At 42.8% G+C, this 24115-nt stretch overlaps 1 protein-coding gene across 1 annotated transcript in view; it reads left to right on the plus strand.

The window, feature by feature from the left end:
- Window positions 1-24115, plus strand: part of LOC124709021 (epidermal growth factor-like protein 8) — a 164331-nt gene that overhangs the window by 93018 nt on the left and 47198 nt on the right. The window contains exons 6-7 of the mRNA XM_047240700.1: window positions 7604-7696; window positions 21341-21463. Of these exons, the coding sequence (XP_047096656.1) occupies window positions 7604-7696; window positions 21341-21463 (216 nt within the window). The remainder of the gene's footprint in view (window positions 1-7603; window positions 7697-21340; window positions 21464-24115) is intronic.

Below are 24115 nucleotides of genomic sequence, written 5' to 3' on the forward strand. Positions count from 1 at the left end.
TCGGAGACTTAGAGAGTAACAAGGCGAAAAGAAATCGTGGAACTTAAAACAACAACACAGGGATGATGACGCTAATAAAAATACATACGAAGTAGACAGGGAAAACAATAGACAATTAAAAAAACACGGCGATAGTCTGGATTCTGTTCGCAAAGGAAATAAAATTCACACCGAGCGAAAGCATGGTTTCTGTTCGCAACACGAGAAAGACAAACAACACTGAATAGTCACTGGAACACTGCACTAAAAAGTTGGCCAATGTGACACCACAGTCGAGAGCAGGTGGGGGGGCCTCACACAAGGAGGAGAAACGTCTATCAGCATGTGTCGTAATTCAAGAGCGTCGGGATCGTAATCTATCTACTGCTGTTTATTGTTCCTTGACATGGTTACTCTTGGTTGTCCGGATCCCATGACCTTAATGTAAATATACAGGGTTGTCCATTGATCGTGACCGGGCCAAATATCTCACGAAATAAGCGTCAAACGAAAAAAACTACAAAGAACGAAACTTGTCTAGCCTGAAGGGGGAAACCAGATGGCGCTATGGTTGGCCCGCTAGATGGCGTTGCCATAGGTCAAACGTATATCGACTGCATTTTTTAAAATAGGAACCCCCATTTATATTACATATTCGTGTAGTATGTAAAGAAATATGAATGTTTTAGTTGGACCACTTTTTTCGCTTTGAGATAGATGGCGCTGTAATAGTCACAAATATATGGGTCACAATTTTAGAAGAACAGTTTGTAACAGGTCGGTTTTAAATTAAAATACAGAACGTAGGTACGGTTGAACATTTTATTTCGGTTTTTCCAATGTGATACATGTACCTTTGTGAACTTATCATTTCTGAGAACGCATGCTGTTACAGCGTGATTACCTGTAAATACCACATTAATGCAATAAATGCTCAAAATGATGTCCGTCAACCTCAGTGCATTTGGCAATACGTGTAACGACATTCCTCTCAACAGCGAGTGGTTCGCCTTCCGTAATAATCGCACATGCATTGACAATGCGCTGACGCTTGTTGTCAGGCGTTGCCGGTGGATCACGATAGCGAATATCCTTCAACTTTCCCCACAAAAAGAGATCCGGGGACGTCAGATCCGGTGAACGTGCGGGCCATGGTATGCTTCGACGACCAATCCACCTGTCATGAAATGTGCTATTCAGTACCGATTCAACCGCACGCGAGCTATGTGCCGGACATCCATCATGTTGGAAGTACATCGCCATTCTGTCATTCAGTGAAACATCTTGTAGTAACATCGGTAGAACATTACGTAGGAAATCGGCATACATTGCACCATTTAGATTGCCATCGATAAAATGGGGGCCAATTATTCTTCCTCCTATAATGCCGCACCATACATTAACCTGCCAAGGTCGCTGATGTTCCACTTGTCGCATCCGTCGTGGCTTTTCAGTTGCCCAATACTGCATATTATGCCGGTTTACGTTACCGCTGTTGGTGAATGACGCTTCGTCGCTAAATAGAACGCGTGCAAAAAATCTGTCATCCTCCCGTAATTTCTCTTGTGCCCAGTTGCAGAACTGTACACGACATTTAAAGTCGTCGCCATGCAATTCCTGGTGCATAGAAATATGGTACTGGTGCAATTGATGTTGATGTAGCATTCTCAACACCGACGTTTTTGAGATTCCCGATTCTCGCGCAGTTTGTCTGCTACTGATGTGCGGATTAGCCACGACAGCAGATAAAACACCTACTTGGGCATCATCATTTGTTGCAGGTCGTGGTTGACGTTTCACATGTGGCTGAGCACTTCCTGTTTCCTTAAACAACGTAACTACCCGGCGAACGGTCCGGACTCTTGGATGATGTCGTCTAGGATACCCAGCAGCATCCATAGCACACGCCTGTTGGGTATTTTGATCGCAATGGTCATACATCAACAAGATATCGACCTTTTCCGAAATTGGTAAACGGTCTATTGTAACACGGATAATGTATCACGAAGCAAATACTGTCCGCACTGGCGGAATGTTACGTGATACCACGTACTTATACGTTTGTGACTATTACAGCGCCATCTATCACAAAGCGAAAAAAGTGGTCCAACTAAAACATTCATATTTCTTTACGTAATACACGAATATGTACTAAAAATGGGGGTTCCTATTTAAAAAAAAAAAACGCAGCTGATATCCGTTTGACCTATGGCAACGCCATCTAGCGGGCCAACCAATAGCGCCATCTGGTTTCCCCCTTCAAGCTAGACGAGTTTCGTTTTTTGTAGTTTTTTTCGTTTGATGCTTATTTCGTGAGATATTTGGACCGGTCACTATCAATGGCCCACCCTGTATAATCGAAGGGTTCAGATTTCCTTCAAACCAACTATACTCCCCAATGATATTTCTTCCTATGAACACGCCATCCCCACCTATGTGTATAGCAAAGTTTTAAAATCCATCCTCTCCTAACACATCCACAAACACTTGAACCCGCATCTACCCTCCCTGTCAGCCAATATGGCTTCTGTCCCAACTTATCTAGGAGATGGAATTTGAAACCTACTCCTCCCGAAAACGCGTATCTTAACCGTGGATCATCGCACTCGGTGACAGAAATGGAAATGAAACTTGGAACGTAATCTGCACCTTCCGAATAGTACCAAAGAAATATTTATCGTAGACATCCTACGGATGGTGCATCATACTCTAGTCATCAGTTCGTATAAAATCTTAATGGCACGAATTATTTACAGCAGTATTTTCCTAAACATTCTATTGTGCTTGGTGGGGGGTGGGGGGTTGACTCAGGAAAGTCATGTTATCAAAACTGGTGTCAGAGACAGCGATTCCTGTGACATTACTCTGAATGTCTTGTCGTAAAATTTTGCTTCGAGCAGATCTTTAGAGAACCAACTCGTGAAGGTAACGTCTCAGACCTCCCAACAACAACCAGACTTGAATTTATCGAATCAGTTACGCAGAGGAAGGTATCAGTGATCGTAAGTATGTGACAGCAAGTATGACTTCGGGTTTTAAAAATTATGTTAAGAAAGGTAGAAAAATAGTTCTGCTTAACCAGAGTAACAGGCTACAACCTGCAGAGTATCTGATTTGTCAGCATCAAATAATCAGTGACTAGAACGAAGATGTGAGGCACAAACGGAAAAAAATGTAAAACCGTCGTTCAGTACGTCTTAGACAAGTATATTCCGAGCAAGAACTCAAGCGATGCGAGAGACCCACAGTAGTTTAACGGTCGTGTCAGAAAACTCCTACGTAAACAAAGAGAGCTTCATCACAAATTCAAGAAATTTCAAAACGTGGCTGACAAACAAAAGTTGAATGAAGCGAAAAAAGCAATGAGAGAAGCTTTCAAAGATTCTGAAAGTAAAATTTTGTCAACCGATTTGAGTAAAAGCCCTAGAAGGCTTCGGCCTTACGTAAAATCAGTAATCGGTTCACTCAGTGAACATACTGGCACCGAACTGGAAGATAACAGAGAGAACGCCGTAAAACTGAATTCGGTCTTCCGAAATTGTTTAAGCGCGGAAGATCGTAACACGGTCTCTCCTCTCAATTATAGCACGGAGTCGAAGTGGCAGATATTGGGGTAACCGATAGCGGAATAGAAAAAAAAAGTACAATCGCTTATTAGTGGAAAGGCATCAGGTCAAACGCTTCCCTGCGCATAGAACTCAACACTTCGTCCTTAGCGGAAATAAATGGACAGATGTGAAGGTAATTTCCGGAGTACCGCTAGGAGGTGTGTTAGGACCATTATTGTTGTAATAATGATAAATGATCAAGTAGAAGGCGTCGGAAGCTCTTTAAGGCTGTTCGCACATGATGCGGTTGTCTACGGGAAAGTAGCAACGCCAGAAGACAGTATCCGTTTGCTGTATGACCTGCATAGAACTGATGAATGGTGCAGGCTCTGGCAATTGACCCTGAATGTGAAAAGACATAACATATTGCGGATATGTAGAAAAAGAAGCCCACTGCTGTACAACTAGACTACTGAAGACAAACTGCAGAAAACATCATCTCCCCTAAAATACTAGGAGTAACTATCCAGAGTGACTTCAAGTGAAATGATCACATAAAACAAATAGTAAGGATAGCAGATGCCAGACTGAGATTCATTGGAGGAGTCATAAACAAATTTAACTCATCCACGAAGGAAGTAGCATACAAGACGCTTGTTCGACCGATCCTTGAGTACTGTGCATCATCCTGGAACAGGTAGAAGAGAGATTAAGAGTGGCGAGTTTCGTTTAACCGGCGCGAGACTGTTACAGAAATGCCTAACAAACTCCATTGGCAAACGTTACAAGAGAGGCGCTGTGCATCACAGAGAGGTTTACTGATGAAATTTCGAGACAACATTTTCAGGGAAGAGTCGGACAACATACATCTCGCGAAATGACCATGACGAAAGAATCGCGAAATTAGTGCTAATACAGAAACTTGTCGACAATCATTCTTCCCACGCGCCATTCGCGAGTAGAAGAGGGAAGGGGGGATAAGTTATTGATACCAAACGTACCCGCTCACCGCTAGGTGACTTGTGGAGTATGATGTAGATGTAGATGAATGGAAAATGGTTCAAATGGCTCTGAGCACTACGGGACTCAACTGCTGACGTCATTAGTCCCCTAGAACTTAGAACTAGTTAAACCTAACTAACCTAAGGACATCACAAACATCCATGCCCGAGGCAGGATTCGAACCTGCGACCGTAGCGGTCTTGGGGTTCCAGACTGCAGCGCCTTTAACCGCACGGCCACTTCGGCCGGCGATGAATGGAAAAACACTGGTAGGAGCCGACATAGGAGAAAGGCTCGAATTCCAAGGAAATGTAGGAACATGTGAAGCAACATTGATCCTACGTTTTAACTTAGAAGATAGATAGAAGAAAGGCAACCCTACGTTTGAAAAAGTTTTGATCAGTGCTAACTGGAATATATTCTTTAAAATTATGAAGTTATCAGGTATAAAACACAAGGAGCGGAAGGTTTTCCGCAGCTCGTACAAATATCAGACTGCAACTGTAACAATCGAAGGACATGAAATGAGCGCAGTAGTTGAGAAAGGAGTGAGACGTTGTAGATTAAGCCCGATGTTGCTCAGTCTGTGCACCGAAAAGGATGTGGAGGAAACGTGGGGGAAATCTGGAAACAGAATTAAAATTCAGGGAGAAGAAATAAAAACTTTGAGGTTTGTTGATGACCTTGTCATTCTGTCCGAAAAGGTGAAGGATGTGGATAAGCAGTTGAACGGAATGAACGGAGTTTGGTGAAGTCGTTGTAAGATGAACGTTAACTGAAGTGAAATGAAGGTAATGAAATGAAGTCGAATTAAGGGTGGTACAGAGGACATTTAATCAAGAAATTAAGCACTAAAATGAGTGTGTAACTTTTGCTCTATGGGCAGCAAAATACTCACGGCGTAGTAAACGTCATAATGATATTTTAAAAAGAAAAGGTCTAGACTAGCTGCAGTAAATTCAGTATTCTTTATGACAGCTGTTACGACTTTATTGCCATCTCAAGTAACATCTAGTTTCATTTGGCGTCCATATTACATCTATAGTAAACTGTCATTGTCTAATTCGTAACGATTAGGTGACATGTAGTAATTATAAACGTATGGAACACGTTTTGACACTTGTTTGATAGTCCGTTTAATTTAAAGCGCGATTTGACATTTATTTGACAGTTCGTTTGCTATGATGTTATCACAAATGTAAAATCGTGCTTCAAGGTAAACGAACTACCAATTAAGAGTCGAAACGTTTATAGTTACTACATGCCATGTGATCACTAAGAATTAGACAATGACACTTTACTATAGATTCAATATGGACATCAAATCAATCTAAACGTTTCTTGGGAATGGCAACAAAGCCGAAGCAGCTCTCGTGAAGATTATTGAACGTATTGCAGCTAGACTGGACCTTTCCTTGAAAAAAAGAAAAAAGAAAAAAATCTGAAGACGGTCGACGTTGAGAGGGATGTAAAATGTAGGCTGGCAGTAGCAAGAAAAGCGTTTCTGAAAAAGCGAAATTTTCTAACATTGAATATAAATTTAAATATTATGAACTGTTTTGTGCAGGTATGTGTCTGGAGATTTGCCTTATACGGAAATGAAATGTGGAGAATAAACACTTCAGACAAACTTTTGTAATGTGATGCAATAGGACTGCACTAAAGGTTAGACAGATGGTCGAATAACTAATGACGCGGTACTGAATCAAATTTGGAAGACAGAAATTTATGGCAGAACATGAGTAAAAGAAGGGATCGGTTGTTCGGACGCATCCTGAGGCATCACGGAATTCAGTTCGGCTGTTGGGAGAAAAAAGCGGTAAAAATTGTAGAGAAAGACCAAGCTTGAAAGCAGACATCAGGATCAAATGGATTTTGGTTGCTGTAGTCATTCAGAGGTGAAGGGGCTTACACAGGATAGACAAGCGTGAAGAGATAGATCAAACCAGTCTCCAGACTGGAGACTGTAACGACAACACTTATGTTAAGAATCTCTGCGCCAGCACCTCTCTTCTCCTTGTAGCCAGATTTAGGCGGAGCAACTATCTACATCTACAAGACGGTAAATGGCAGCATCATCTGCAAACAGTCTAAGACGGCTACTCAGATTGTCTCCTATGTCGTTAATATAGTTCAGTAACAATAGAGGGCCTATAACACTTCCTTGGGAACGCCGGATATTACTTCTGTTTTACTCGATGACTTTCCGTCTATTACTACGAACTGTGAACTTCCTGACAGGAAATCATGAATCCAGTCGCTCAACTGAGGCGATACTCCGTAGGCACGCAGTTTGATTAGAAGGCGCTTGTGAGGAACGGTGTCGAAGGCCTTCTGGAAATCTAAAAATATGGAATCAATTTGACATCCCCTGTCGATAGCACTTATTACTTCATGAGTATAAAGAGCAAGTTGTGTTTCAGAAGAACCATATTTTCTGAATCCGTGTTGAATATATGTCAATGAATCGTTTTCATCGAGGTACTTCATAATGTTCGAATACAGTATATGTTCTAAAACCCCACTGCAAATCGACGTTAGTGATATAGGCCTGTAATTCAGTGGATTACTCCTACTTCCCTTTTTGGGTACTGGTGTGACTTGAGCAATTTTCCAGTCTTTAGGTACTGATCTTTCTGTGAGCTAGTGGTTGTATATAATTGCTAAATATCAGCATACTCTGAGAGGAACATGACTGGTATACAATCTGGACCGGAGGCTTTGCCTTTATTGAGTACTTTAAGCTGCTTTGCTACACCGAGGATATCGACTTCTATGTTTCTCATCTTGACAGTTATTCTTGATTGGAATTCAGGAATATTTACTTCGTCTTCTTTGGACTTCCAGCAACTAATCGTGTCCACCATAGAGGCTGCTGAAGTAGTGAGTGAAAAGCGGAAACGGCTCCGCGCTACCCAGCAAGTGGAGATGATGTTTGTGGCGTAGGCTGCTGTTCTGTTCTGGGTTTTTTTTTTGTGGTTTTAGGGCGCACAACTACAGTGGTCATTAGCGCCTGTGCTGTGCCGTAGAGTAGAGTTGTGTGTGCTGCAGTAGACTCTCGGTTCGTGTTGCAGGGGACTGCGGCGGCTGCAGGAACGGCGGCACCTGTCTCAGGACTGGGCTCTGCGCGTGCCGGGACGGCTACGGCGGCGACCACTGCGAACACGGTGAGCCGTAAGCAAGCGCATTCGTGTAGTTACTTTTTTTTCTTATTACAGAAGTTTATTCGCCCAAGTCACATAAAAAGTCACAGAGATTACTCGCTTCAATGAAACTAAATCGCCATCTTCAGATCATTTGTAGAGAGAAGATTTTTACAAGGCCAGTCCATTTAGTTGACTGTTCACACTAATTGGACAAAACTGCACTGTACATAAAAATGCAATTATGGAAAATTCTAATGCCAAACCAAAATAAAACTCATACAGTTCCAAAGTAAACATACCTTACAGAGACGACATACAATAACAGAATAGTTGTAAGAACAGGGCACAATAGTTACGAATAAAATACATAAGACGTGTATAAAATGTTTTCATGTTGCATTCCTGTTAACGTCTGATGAGAAACTGTTATGAGGAAATCAACGGAATAAATCGTGTTTTGAGGCGCCACCAGATGGCAGTAGTTTCTTACATCCCCCCTTATGTCTTCTAAATACAATGTAAAGAGCTTTATATATATATATATATATATATATATATATATATATACGGTGTGAGAGTTTCGTGTAATAATGTGTCTTTATTGATCAGATGATGTGTTCGGTGTAGCTTGAGGTCTTGGCTACGGTCCAATGTATTAAGTTTGTTATCTGAGTCATGGTCTAGGTTACGATAAGTGTTACATATCGACTCATTATACAGAACTCTTGGACCAAACTCCATCTTTAAACTTAAAAAGATACAGGAATAATATTTTTGTAATAAAATTTTTTGACTTGTTATTTGGAAAAACATGTATATAATCCTTTCAATTTTATGGATATATATATATATATATATATATATATATATATATATAAAGAATGCAAAAATAAATTACACTGTATTTCGAAGACATAATCGTATGTTGTAAGAGACTGCTGCTATCTGGTGTCACCTCAAAACACGATTTATTCCATTTATTGCCTCATAACAAGTATCTCATCAGATGTCAACAAGGACAACATAAAAACATGTTAACTACGTTTTTGGAATTTTAACGTAACTACCTTTATGTACGTTACAGCTGTGTCCAGTGAATGTGAAGTGAGGACGAAATGAATTCACCCTTTAAAAATCTTCTCTCTGCACATGATCAGAAGATCACGTTTTAATTTCGCAGAAATAAAATGATGACATACTTGAGACAGGGCCAAATATATCACGAAATAAACATCAAACAAAAAACTACAAAGAACGGAACTCGTCTAGCTTGAAGGGGGAAACCAGATGGCGCTATGGTTGGCCCGCTAGATGGCGTTGCCATAGGTCAAACGGAGATCAACTGCGGTTTTTTTAATAGAATCCCCCATTTTTATTATATATTCGTGTAGTACGTAAAAAAATATGAATGTTTCAGTTGGATCACTTTTTTCGCTTTGTGACAGATGGCGCTGTAATAGTCACAAACGTATAAGTACGTGGTATCACGTAACATTTCGCCAGTGCGGACGGTATTTGCTTCCTGATTCATTACCCGTGTTAAAATGGACCGTTTACCAATTGCGGAAAAGGTCGATATGGTGTTGATGTATGGCTATTGTGATCAAAATGCCCAACGGGCGTGTGCTATGTATGCTGCTCGGTATCCTGGACTACATCATCCAAGTGTCCGGACAGTTCGCCAGATAGTTACGTTATTTAACGAAACAGGAAGTGTTCAGCCACATGTGAAACGTCAACCACGACCTGCAACAAATGATGATGCCCAAGTAGGTGTTTTAGCTGCTGTCGCGGATAATCCGCACATCAGTAGCAGACAAATTGCGCGAGAATCGGGATTCTCAAAAACGTCGGCGTTGAGAATGCTACGTCAACATCGATTGCACCCGTACCATATTTCTATGCACCAGGAATTGCATGGCGACGGCTTTGAACGTAGTGTACAGTTCTGCCACTGGGCACAAGAGAAATTAGGGGACGATGACAGATTTTTTGCACGCGTTCTATTTAGCGACGAAGCGTCATTCACCAACAGCGGTAACGTACACCGGCATAATATCCACTATTGGATAACGGAAAATCCACGATGGCTGCGACAAGTGGAACATCAGCGACCCTGGCAGGTTAATGTATGGTGCGGCATTATAGGAGGAAGAATATTTGGCCCCCATTTTATCGATGGCAATCTAAATGGTGCAATGTATGCTGATTTCCTACGTAATGTTCTACCGATGATACTACAAGATGTTTCACTGAATGACAGAATGGCGTTGTACTTCCAACGTGATGGATGTCCGGCACATAGCTCGCGTGCGGTTGAAGCGATATTGAATAGCAATTTCATGACAGGTGGATTGGTCGATGGAGCACCATGCTTTGGCTCGCACGTTCACCGGATCTGACGTCCCCAGATTTCTTTCTGTGGTGAAAGCTGAAGGATATTTGCTATCGTGGTCCACCGACAACGCCTGACACCATGCGTCAGCGCATTGTCAATGCATGTGCGATTATTACGGAAGGCGAACTATTCGCTGTTGAGAGGAATGTCGTTACACGTATTGCCAAATGCATTGAGGTTGACGGACATCATTTTGAGCATTTATTGCATTAATGTCGTATTTACAGGCAATCACGCTGTAACAGCATGCGTTCTCAGAAATGATAAGTTCACAAAGGTACATGTATCACATTGGAACAACCGAAATAAAATGTTGAAACGTACCTACGTTCTATATTTTAATGTAATAAGCCTACCTGTTACAAACTGTTCGTCTAAAATTGTGACCCATATGTTTGTGACTATTACAGCTCCATCTATCACAAAGTGAAAAAAGTGGTCCAACTAAAACATTCATACTTATTTACGTACTACACGAATATGTAATAAAAAATGGTGGTTCCTATTTAAAAAACCGCAGTTGATATCCGTTTGACCTATGGCAACGCCATCTGGCGGGCCAACCATAGCGCCATCTGGTTTCCCCCTTCTAGCTAGACAAGTTTCGTTCTTTGTAGTTTTTTCGTTTGACGCTTATTTCGTGAGATATTTAGCCCCGTCACGATCAACGGACCACACTGTATAATCGAAGGGTTCAGATTTCCTTCAAACCAACTATACTCCCCAATGATATTTCTTCCTATGAACACGCCATCCCCACCTACGTGTATAGCAAAGTAACCTAACGAGGGTTACTTTTCCGATTGCCCTCGTACCTCGTATCATTCGTTTAATCTTGACAAGATTTTCTTGCTAAGCTCTTATAGCAAGAGGAACTTCTTTTTCAGCCATGATATACAGCTGTTGTAAGATTTTTCAGTAGAATCTGTCTGGCACGAAACCAACGTTACAGTTATCCCATAGACATTAGATGATCCTGATGAGTTTCCCGGTGACAAACTATCGACGAAGTACGTTTGTTATTGTTTTACTCACATTTACAAGGAAAAAGTCGAAACGTCAATATTGTTACATTCTAGTCACCGGTGCATTTTATACTAGACTCTCCAGATTTTACAAGGAGCTACTTAAATATTGAGTTTAAATTTTTTTTTTCCTTTTTTCATTATTGTTTTGCCCGAAAAGGTACACCGTACACAATCGTGTTCGTGTCTCTTGATATCATTCTGTTTACGTAATGTGTGACGGTTCCAATACAGTGACACGAAAAATTCGCAAGACCAAAAAATAATTAATGTAGAGAAAAGCAATTTCGGGGATACATCTGTCTAGGTTACATATTTAAGTGATTAACCTTGCAAGATCACAGATATACGTGAGATAAGCCATTGTAAATGTGAAATGCTGGTACATTAGTAACCGGTGTAACCGCCAGGACGTTAAAGACAACCATGCAAACGTGCATGCATTGTGTTGTACGGATGCCGGAAGTCAGTTGTTAATGCTGGTTGTGGATGACGCTGGAATTGTAGTCCGACGATGTCCCATATCTGTTCGATTGGGTACAGATTTGATAACCGAATAGGCCAAGGCAACATGTCAATACTCTGTAGAGCATGTTGAGTTACAACAGCGGTATGGTTCAAATGGCTCTGAGCACTATGGGACTCAACTTCTGAGGTCATCAGTCCGCTAGAACTTAGAACTACTTAAACCTAACTGACCTAAGGACATCACACACATCCATGCCCGAGGCAGGATTCGAACCTGCGACGGTAGCGGTCTCGCGGTTCCAGACTGTAGCGCCTAGAACCGCACGGCCACTCCGACCGGCCAACAGCGGTATGTGGGCGAGCTTGGAAAGCACCGCCTGGGATGCTGTTCATGAATGGTTGCGCAACAGGTCGAATCACCAGACTGGCACACAAATTTGCAGTCAGGGTGCGTGGGATAATCAAGGGGGTGCTTCTGTTGTCATACGAAATCGCACCTCAGACCATAACTTCAAGTGTACGTCCTGTGTCTAGCACGCACACAGGTTGACTGCAGCCACTCCATTGGTTTCCTTCGAACACTACACCGCCATCACTGCCACCGAAGCAGAACCAGCATTCGTCAGAAAACGCAACGGACGTTCACCCTGCCCTCCAGTGAGCTCTCGCTTGACACCATTGAAGTCGCAAATGGCGGTGGTTTTGGGTAACTAGAATGCACACTACAGGGCGTATGGCTGGGAGCTGTCCTTAATTTACTGATTTTTAACACTTCTATGATGCCAGCTACTGCCAAAGTTTCTGCTGCAGATGCAGTACGATGCGTAAGAGCCATATGCCGAACTCTATAGTCTTCCCTCTTGTTAGTACCCGGCTGGTCCCGGCGGAGGTTCGTGTCCTCCCTTGGGCATGGATGTGCGTGTTTGTCCTGTTTGTCCTTAGGATAATTTAGGTCGAGTAGTGTGTAAGCTTAGGGACAGATGACCTAAGCAGTTAAGTCCCATAAGATTTGACATACATTTTTGTTAGTGCCAGGTGGCCGTCCGGAGCCGTCTTCTTGGGACCGTACATTCTCGTGACCACCGCTGACAGCAATCATGTACAGTGGCTACATTCCTGCCAAGTCTTCTTGCAGTATCGCAGAAGGAACATCCACCTTCTCGTAGCCCTATTACGCGACCTCGTTCAAATTCAGTGTGGTGTTGATAATGACGTCTTCGTCGCCTTAAAGGCATTCTTGACTACCACAATTACCACGTCCAATCTCAAAGGTAACTGACACTCACGACCTTCACAGCATGTATTTAAATCAAACCTCATTTGCGTCCTCATAGAGGCGCTAATAACGCCACTCTTATGCGACAGGCACGGAATCTCAATAGACATAATCTTTCAGTAGTAGAAACATGCGTATCAACTTTCGTTTATGTCGCGCAATTCTTTCTTTGTGTTGCAATTTCTTTCCGACAGTGTATTTCTCTAAATGGAGTGTTAATAGTTCTGTTCAGTAGCCCTGTTGACTGCAGACGAAAATCTTCTCTGTTTAGGTCAGTATCTCATGCTGAATAATTAAAGCAAATACAGACGCAAAAATCGAAAAGTGCATGTACCTGGCAATAACACATTAGTGACACGGATTGAATAAACCGTAAGCAAGCTACGAACTTGGTATCAGGCGGAAAAGAGCAGTGTGAACCAATGAACTGAAAACCATCAAGTACTCTTGACGTGTAACAAAACTGGCGAGAGAAATGAAAATAGAAAACGAATGTTTTCTGGATAAGCATGACGCAACCTCAACTTGCCGAGTCGACATAATCCGACCGAGAGTGGCCAGTGCCCCTGCGGATGTAGGCAACCACCGATATACAACGCAGAATGTCTTGCATAAACCTCAGGCGGTCAGTCGTTGATACGGAGGGAATAACAGACGTTAAATTGTCCCAAAAAAATTTTAGAGTTTTACAGTATAGACTGTTGTTGTTGTGGTCTTCAGTCCTGAGACTGGTTTGATGCAGCTCTCCATGCTACTCTATCCTGTGCAAGCTTCTTCATCTCCCAGTACCTACTGCAACCTACATCCTTCTGAATCTGCTTAGTGTATTCATCTCTTGGTCTCCCTCTACGATTTTTACCCTCCACGCTGCCCTCCAATACTAAATTGGTGATCCCTTGATGCCTCAGAACATGTCCTACCAACCGATCCCTTCTTCTGGTCAAGTTGTGCCACAAACTTCTCTTCTCCCCAATCCTATTCAATACTTCCTCATTAGTTATGTGATCTACCCATCTAATCTTCAGCATTCTTCTGTAGCACCACATTTCGAAAGCTTCTATTCTCTTCTTGTCCAAACTATTTATCGTCCATGTTTCACTTCCATACATGGCTACACTCCATACGAATACTTTCAGAAATGACTTCCTGACACTTAAATCTATACTGGATGTTAACAAATTTCTCTTCTTCAGAAACGCTTTCCTTGGCATTGCCAGCCTACATTTTATATCCTCTCTACTTCGACCATCATCAGTTATTTTGCTCCCCAAATAGCAAAACTCCTTTACTACTTTAAGTGCCTCATTTCCTAATCTAATTCCCTCAGCATCACCCGACTTAATTAGACTACATTCCATTATCCTTGTTTTGCTTTTGTTGATGTTCATCTTATATCCTCCTTTCAAGACACTGTCCATTCCATTCAACTGCTCTTCCAAGTCCTTTGCTGTCTCTGACAGAATTACAATGTCATCGGCGAACCTCAAAGTTTTTATTTCTTCTCCATGAATTTATAGACTGTACCAACGAATTAAAACAAATTGATACAACCCATCACGAATTCGGTAACAAAGGAATCATTACACATTATTTCAGGTTTCTTTACGGCATTAGAATGGAAGTTTACGAATTGTTTCTCAAAGACGAATATGACATTATAAAGCTGAATACATGTATTTACTTCAAGTAGCACCCCTTTCATCCAGACAGTACGGTTCACGTTTTATTGCGCTGTATTCTATCCTACTGTTATCCACGAGTATTCTTAAGTAGACGTCGCTGGCTTTATTTTCCAGTCACACATGGGGAACAAACCGCTTCTTTCAGCTGCCTGAATGCAGCGGCGCGGGAAGTGCTGAGACTCTTCGCAAAATCAATTTTTGACCAATGCTTTTTTTATCTTTTTAACTATAGTAAACAGGTTGTATCTTTTTAACGATAGTAAACAGTTTATAAAATATTTATCCCGTTGAATTGGTTTTACTTACAGTCATAGTTGTAAATCACAATTTCTGAGTTTATTTTGCCACTTGTAGAAAACATCGCTATCGCTCTCCCACAGTAATTAGGGAAAACTGCGTAGAATGTTTACGTACATCACTTTCGCCTCACAGAATATTTTATGGTAAACAGAAAGATACAGTCTTTTCGTCTCGCGGAGAAAAGAATCTCATATTTAATAAATACACACATCAAAAAACGTTTTGCATCACCTCGGTTCCCAGAACTCCTGAAGACAGACGTTGACTGTGTATATTGTATCACAGACATAGTCCCTTTGACTGTTCAGAGTTGTCACTAAACCCGAGCAAAGATGTGAACAACCATGCATGAGCAGCGCCTATTATACGGAAGAGGTCCGACAGCCAATCAGTTCCAGTCGTTCCACCAGGAAGGAGGTACACGGCTCATGTTGTCTGTAGTTCAACCATGGCTAGACGGTCAATACCGCAGTTCGATTGCGTCCGCATTGTTACTTTGTGCCAGAAAGTGCTCTCAACAAGTAAAGTATCCAGACGTCTCGGACTGAACCAAAGCGATGTTTTTCGGACATGGAGCAGATACAGAGAGACAGGAACTATCGATGACATGCCTCGCTCAGACCGCTAAAGGGATACTACGGCACTGGATGACCGCTAGCTACGCAATCATGTTCAATAATGCTTTTCCTGCAGCCACAGAACGACGTGTTACGACTCAAACTGTGCGCAATAGGTTGAATGATGCGCAACTGCACTCTCAACGTCCATAGCGAGGTCCATCTTTGCGGCCACGACACCATGCAGCGCGGTACAGATGGGCCCAACAATAAGCCGAATGGACCAGATGTGTGTGAAATCTTATGGGGCTTAAGTACTAAGGTCATCAGTACCTAAGCTTACACACTACGGAACCTAAATTATCCTAAGGACAAACACACACACCCATGCCCGAGGGAGGACTCGAACCTCCGCAGGGACCAGCCGCACAGTCCATGACGGCAGCGCCTTAGAACGCTCGCCTAAGCCCGCGCGGCCAGAATGGATCGCTCAGGATTGGCATCATGTTCTCTTTACCGATGAGTGTCGCATATGCCTTCAACCAGACAATCGTCGGAGATGTGTTTGGGCCGGCCGCTGTGGCCGAGCGGTTCTAGACGTTTCAGTCTGGAACCGCGCGACCGCTACGGTCGCAGGTTCGAATCCTGCCTCGGGCATGGATGTATGTGAAGTGCTTAGGTTAGTTAGGTTTAAGTAGTTCTAAGTTCTAGGGGACTGATGACCTCAGATGTTAAGTCCCATAGTGCTCAGAGCCATTTGACGATGTGTTTGGAGGCAACCCGGTCAGCATGAACGCCTTCCACATACTGTCCAGCGAGTGCAACAAGGTGCAGGTTCCCTGCTGTTTTGGGGTGGCATTATGTGGGGCCGACGTACGCCGCTGGTGGTCATGGAAAGCGCCGCAACGGCTGTACGATACGTGAATGCCATCCTCCGACCGATAGTGCAACCATATCGGCAGCATATTGGCGAGGAATTCGTCTTCATGGACGACAATTCGCGCCCCCATAGTGCCCATCTTGTGAATGACTTCCTTCCGGATAACGACATCGCTCGACTAGAGAGGCCAGCCTGTTCTCCAGACATTAACCCTATTGAACATGCCTGAGATAGATTGAAAAGGGCTGTTTATGGACGACGTGACCCACCAACCACTCTGAGGGATCTACGCCGAATCGCCGTTGAGAAGTGGGACAATCTGGACCAACAGTGCCTTGATGAACTTGTGGATAGTATGCCACGACGAATACAGGCATGCATCAATGCAAGAGGACGTGCTACTGGGTATTAGAGGTGCCGGTGTGTCCAGCTTGATCACCACCTCTGAAGGTCTCGCTGTATGGTGGTACAACATGCAGTGTGTGGTTTTCATGAGCAATCAAAAGCGTGGAAATGATGTTTATGTTGATCTCTGTTCCAATTTTCTGTACAGGTTGCGGAACTCTCGGAACTGAGGTGATGCAAAACTTTTTTTGACGTGTGTACATTGCGAGTCTATAAGTTCTTTGCTCGTACACTGGCCGCACCTTCCTAATTTGGATAAACTGAAAGTAATTTACAGATAACGTGGTTTGGGACTTAAACAAAAAAAAAACAAGCCAAGATGTGAATGTGTATGGTTCCACACTTGGTTTTTTTGAGTCATCTGTAATTGGTTTGTCACGGCCCGCCACGAGTTCCTCTCCTGAACCAACCTTTTCATTTCAGAGCAGCAATTACAACCTAATTCCTCAATTATTTGCTGGATGTATGCCAACCTCTTTCTTCCTCTACAGTTTTTACCCCCTATGGCTCTCTCTAGCACCATGGAAGTTATTCCCTACTGTCTTAACAGATATCCTGTCACCCTGTCCCTTCTCCTTGACAGCGTTTTCTATAGATTCCTTTCCTCGCCGATTCTGCGGAGAATCTCCTCATTCCTAAACGTATCAGTCCACTTAATTTGATTCGTTATATATTTTTATAATAAATAATTTTCCTTAGTAAGAGCAATAACTTAGTTAAAGCTTTCTGTTGAGTTTCACTGGTGATATATCTTTTCGCACCTCTCGTATGAGGTAGGCATCGTTGCAGAAACATAGAAATGTGGTGTAATAACACTGGAAAATAAAGTAAAGAATTTATCTAATGTCATAAACACATATAACTTAGAATAGGTAACCTAACTTAGGTTTAGCGTAAGAGTGTATAGCTAACTTACTTATACTACACTAATAAAACTTAGTTCCTCCCGAATAGGCCATGAAGGCCCAAAGGTACCGGCCGGCCGCCGTATCATTCTCAGCCCACAGGCGTCTCTAGATGCGGATAGGGAGGGGCATTTGGTTAGCACACCGCTCTCCCGGCCGCATGTCAGTTTACGAGACTGGAGCCGCTACTTCTCAAGCAAGTAGCTCCTCGATTTGTATCACAAAGGCTGAGTGCACCCCGCTTGCCTACAGTGTACGGCAGCCCGGATGGTCGCCCATCCAAGTGCTAGCCCAGCCTGACAGCGCTTAACTTGGAAACCGGTTACTACACTAATACCCGAACATATTACCATCAGAAACGTAGCTGTAATTATCTGAGACGTTAACGTAACATAGCTGAATAGTATCCCCTTTTTGTTGAGCAGAATACACGTGAAATCAGTTGAAAAGTTGTTGTAATAGGTGCATCACGACTTTCTATAGTACTTAGACAGCAGGTTGAAATACAATGCCAGAAAAGAAATTAATTTAAAAAGTTGCTGATTTTCGATATCCTTAAAAAAACAAACAGTTTTGTAGTGGATGATAGAAAAATGTGTTTACTGGTTGATCCAGTTCGGTGTTAATGTTGAATGTCGGGGACGCAACGTCGGGTGATGTACATCGTTTGTTGAAGACCCTGGCAGGATGCTGACTGTTGTTCTATACAGGAAGTGCGTAGGCTTTAAGCAACGATATGCAGCGCAGAAAATGGATAACATCGCTCTCTGCTGAAGAGCTAGGAAAAATTAAACAATTAGAACGTCCATCCGAAGACATAAAGTCGTAGATTTCTTGGTGCTCTTGTTGAATCACAGTCTGTGTTCTTCTTGTCGCTTAACAACCCTGCGCGGATCGTTGTCTGGTTAACAGTTTCCTTCCATTCTGTTCTCTCATTTACTTTCTTTCTGCTTTCTCTGATTCCACGGGCTTTGATGTTTTCATCCACGTCATCCAGCCATCGTTTACGAGGTCTTCATTTTAATCTTCTTCCTATCGGTTTTCATTGGAAGATTTTTTTTGTACGGTTTCCACTGGAAGACTTTCTTTGTAGTTCTGGTGCCCTCCATTCTTAAGAGATGCCCCAGCCAGGCTATTCTTTTATTTTTCATTAGCCTTACAATGTCAGCACTCTGTATCAGACGATCCGACTCATAATTTGTCCTTGCTCCCCAAGAACCACTATTATTTCGGATCCCTCCATAAATTTTCCTCAGTATTCTTCCGTTCAAATATTCTGAGCTGCTGTTAAACAGTGGTGGTTGGTGCTTCACATCCATACATAACTACTGGCCTAATCATAACCTTATATTTAGTCATTTTGAGCTGTCAGTTTACCATCCTAGACGTCATTAGTTTCTTAAACATATGGCAAAACCTATTACCAGTTAAAATGCGGGCTTTTATTTCACTGAACATGGAATTTACTTTCCCCTAGGTATTCAAAATCCTCTACATGCTCAAAATGAAAATCTGCTGCTGTCCACTTATTCAAGTTACTGTCCCCTGTTCTACGGAGTTTCATATACTCAATTTTTAATTCACTAATTTCGAGTCCTTTATGCTGTGCAGTTTGTTTCACTTCCACAGCTACTCTCTCCAATGACATCATAGTCTGTAGTCGATGTGATTTTAGTATGGCTGGGATTATACCCAGTACCTCACCAAGGCAAAGAATTCGGTGGCAGCTGTGTTAAATTACCTGTCATAAATAAGAGGTGCGACAATAAGATAATGAGATTGATTTTCTTTGCAAGATGTGGCAACCCTGCAGGCTTGCATAGGCTCAATATCTTTAACCTTGGTCTATAAGCTGCTTCTAGTCCAAGTGGCACATCGAAGCAACTGCCCAGTCTTGAGTTGTACTGTAATAAGTTAACACGTGTTTGTGTATCTCGTCACGGAAATGGAACCGCATAATATTGCGCAACGGTATGCCATTTCTTTTGGTGTTAAATTGGGTGAAAACGCGACGACAACTTACGGTAAGCTTCAGAAGGCTTTTGGAGAGGAGGTTATGTCAAGAGCTCGTTTTTCGTTGGCATAAAATGTTTAGTGAAGGCAGGACGAATGTTGAAGATGAAGACCGCAGTGGACGACCATCAACCTCACGAACGGACGTCAACTTGGCCAGGGTGCGTGAACTCGTATGATCTGATCGAAGATTATCCGTGAAAATGATTGCAGAAGAACTGAACATCAATCGAGAAACGGTAATTGAAGATCTTGGTATGAGAAAGATTTGTGCAAATGTGCCATCCCATACTGCTCTTTCAGTACAACAATTTTTAACCTCAAAACAAATTTCAGTACTATCACAGCCATCCTATTCACCAGATATCGCTCCGTGAGACTTTTTTCTATTTCCAAGAGTCAAAACGGCGGTCAAGGGACACCATTTTCAAACAACACAAGATGTCCAAAAAGCTGTGACGAGGGTGTTGGAGGATATTACAGAAGATGAGTTCCAGAAATGTTACCAACAATGGCAGAAGCGCTGGAAAAAGTGTGTGCAATCATAAGTGAACTACTTTGAAGGAGACAACACTAAACTTGACTAAAGCGGTAAACAACATTTTTTCACATCAGTGTCATCACTTTATTGCCACACCTAGGCCGGCCAGGGTGACCGAGCGGTTCTAGGCGCTACAGTCTGGAACCATGCGACCGCTACGGTCGCAGGTTCGAATCCTGCCTCGGGCATGGGTATGTGTTATGTCCTTAGGTTGGTTAGGTTTAAGTAGTTCTAAGTTCTAGGGGACTGATTACCTCAGAAGTTAAGTCCCATAGTGCTCAGAGCCATTTGAACCATTTTTGAGTCACACCTAGTGATTTCACCATCTGAATAACGAGGAAAATTTCTCATCCAGTTGCCAATAGAGCAAATAAGGAGACAGTGAAGGAAGTCGGCTTAGCACAACAAAAGATGGGTGTTCTTTATCGCCCCCCTTCACTCTGCAGCTAATTCAGTTACGATACAGTAGATGCGAATTGTGGTTTCCATACTGTGGAAGGCTCGAGAGTCAGAGAGTCTTACCGATTTTTTGCCCCCTGCAATTATATCTGAAAATACGCTTTATTGGTATGTATCGTCTCTCTCTCTCTGTATGTCTCTGTCTCTGTCTGTGTCTGTGTGTGTGTGTGTGTGTGTGTGTGTGTGTGTGTGTGTGTGTCTGTCTGTCTCACTGACTCTCCTCGCCGACCCTCTTCAAAATGGTTCAAATGGCTCTGAGCACTATGGGACTTAACATTTGAGATCATCAGTCCCCTAGACTTAGAACTACTTAAACCTAACTAACCTAATGACATCATACACATCCATGCCCGAGGCAGGATTCGAACCTGTGACCGTAGCAGCAGCGCGGTTCCAGACTGAAGCGCCTAGAACCGCTCTTCAGAGATTCATGTGCCATACCACGGCATTTTGTATAATGTTCGCAATGTAGTGTGCAATTCCAAAATACGTAATACTTGATTAAAGGCCTGCCCATATTTAGAAAAAAATTCGTGATCTTTCACTAGTGGAAATGATTCGGCAGTGTGAGAAATGCAAAGTTCAACAGTAATTGAAAGTCCACATTTAAATACAGATAAGAAATTTAGATCTGAAGAGGCAATGGCATATGGCACCTAACGGAATCATGCGTAGTACGGCACTGCATTGTTCGACCAACCTTGCTTAGGCACACAATTTTATACAGGGCGCTACCACGGCTCCCGTGTGTTGCAGATGTGGACGAGTGCTCTTCGAACCCTTGTGACCAGCTGTGCACCAACAGCGTCGGCAGCTTCCAGTGTGAGTGCCGCCCAGGCTTCACGCTGCTCGCCGATGGAAAGTCCTGCCGCAGCCAAGGTAACCACCAACACATCTCGTTTTCGAGTTGATCTCGAATACGAGAGAAATGTCCGCTACTTCCCCTCTTGTTTCACGACCTAACAGTAGCGAAACTGTGGAAATAAGAATACTTTTACGAATAGCTGTGGTCAAAACAGTCAGGAACAGTCAAATGAAAACGAGACAGATGGGAAAAAGTAAGTAAATTGTTTACTATTTCACAAGTAATCTTCATCTACATCTACATTTATACTCCGCAAGCCACCCAACGGTGTGTGGCGGAGGGCACTTTACGTGCCACTGTCATTACCTCCCTTTCCTGTTCCAGTCGCGTATGTTTCGCGGGAAGAACGACTGCCAGAAACCCTCCGTGCGCGCTCGAATCTCTCTCATTTCACATTCGTGATCTCCTCGGGAGGTATAAGTAGGGGGAAGCAATTATTCGATACCTCATCCAGAAACGCACCCTCTCGAAACCTGGGCAGCAAGCTACACCGCGATGCAGAGCGCCTCTCTTGCAGAGTTTGTCACTTGAGTTTGCTAAACATCTCCGTAACGCTATCACGCTTACCAAATAACCTTGTGACGAAAAGCGCCGCTCTTCTTTGGATCTTCTCTATCTCCTCCGTCAACCCGACCTGGTACGGATCACACAGTGATGAGCAATACTCAAGTATAAGTCGAACGACTGTTTTGTAAGCCACCTCCTTTGTTGATGGACTACATTTTCTAAGGACTCTCCCAATGAATCTCAACCTGGTACCCGCCTTACCAACAATTAATTTTATATGATCATTCCACTTCAGATCGTTCCTTAAGTATACTCCCAGATGTTTTACAGAAGTAACTGCTACCAGTGTTTGTTCCGCTATCATATAATCATTCAATAAAGGATCCTTCTTTCTATGTATTCGCAATACATTACATTTGTCTATGTTAAGGGTCAGTTGTCACTCCCTGCACCAAGTGCCTATCCGCTGCAGATCTTCCTGCATTTCGCTGCAATTTTCTAATGCTGCAACTTCTCTGTATACTACAGCATCATCCGCGAAAAGCTGCATGGAACTTCCGACACTATCTACTAGGTCATTTATATATATTGTAAAAAGCAATGGTCCCATAACACTCCCCTGTAGCACGCCAGAGGTTACTTTAACGTCTGTAGACGTCTCTCCATTGAGAACAACATGCTGTGTTCTGTTTGCTAAAAACTCTTCAATCCAACCACACAGCTGATCTGATATTCCGTAGGCTCTTACTTTGTTTATCAGGCGACAGTGCGGAACTGTATCGAACGCCTTCCGGAAGTCAAGGAAAATGGCATCTACCTGGGAGCCTGTATCTAATATTTTCTGGGTCTCGTGAACAAATAAAGCGAGTTGGGTCTCACACGATCGCTCTTTCCGGAATCCATGTTGATTCCTACAGAGTAGATTCTGGGTTTCCAGATATGTCATGACACGCGAGCAAAAAACATGTTCTAAAATTCTTCAACAGATCGATTTCAGAGATATGGGCCTATAGTTTTGCGCATCTGCTCGACGACCCTTCTTGAAAACTGGAACTGCTGTGCTCTTTTCCAATCATTTGGAACCTTTCGTTCCTCTAGAGACTTGCGATACACGGCTGTTAGAAGGGGGGCAAGTTCTTTCGCGTACTCTGTGTAGAATCGAATTGGTATCCCGTCAGGTCCAGTGGACTCTCCTCTGTTGAGTGATTTCAGTTGCTTTTCTGTTCCTTGGACACTTATTTCGATGTCAGCCATTTTTACGTTCGTGCGGTGATTTAGAGAAGGAACTGCAGTGCGGTCTTCCTCTGTGAAACAGCTTTGGAAAAAGGTGTTTAGTATTTCAGCTTTACGCGTGTCATCCTCTGTTTCAATGCCATCATCATCATCCCAGAGTGTCTGGATATGCTGTTTCGATCCACTTACTGATTTAACGTAAACCAGAACTTCCTAGGATTTTCTGTCTAGTCGGTACATAGAATTTTACTTTCGAATTCACTGAACGCTTCACGCATAGGCCTCCTTACGGTAACTTTGACATCGTTTAGCTACTGTTTGTCTGAGAGGTTTTGGGTGCGTTTAAACTTGTAGTGAAGCTCGTAACTGTCAATACATTTACCCCACTGTGATACAAGGTGGTCAATATCTTCACGGAAAAACGCTTGGAGTTGCCTACGGAACCGTGAATGTACCCAGGCGCGCACCTCTTCATCCGAAGCAAGTGATGCCCACAACTGACTTTCTTCAGGGCTCCAAAAATATGCAAATCGCATGGGGAGAGATCGAGACTGTATGGAGGATGTGTAAAGGTTTCCCAGCGAAATATCTGCATCGTAGTCGAAACGATCGTGGCAATATGTGGGCAGGCATTATACTACAAAACAATGATGCTGTCCGTCAATATTATTGGGCGTTTGGACTACGCTGCAGAAATTTCACTGTTAAGCCCTTACACAAACTCCATACAGTCTCGATCCCTCCCCATCCGATTTCCATATTTTTGGAGCACTGAAGAAAGACATTCGTAGCCGTAGATTTGCTTTGGACAAAGAGGTGCATGGCTGGATACATAATTATGATTCTGTTGGCACACATTTTTCGATCACGGCATTAACCGTCTTATCTCACAATGTATGAACAGTTATGGGGATTACTTTTGAAAC

Source organism: Schistocerca piceifrons, chromosome 1 (assembly GCF_021461385.2).
Source record: "Schistocerca piceifrons isolate TAMUIC-IGC-003096 chromosome 1, iqSchPice1.1, whole genome shotgun sequence".
NCBI classification, from domain to species: Eukaryota; Metazoa; Arthropoda; class Insecta; order Orthoptera; family Acrididae; genus Schistocerca; species Schistocerca piceifrons.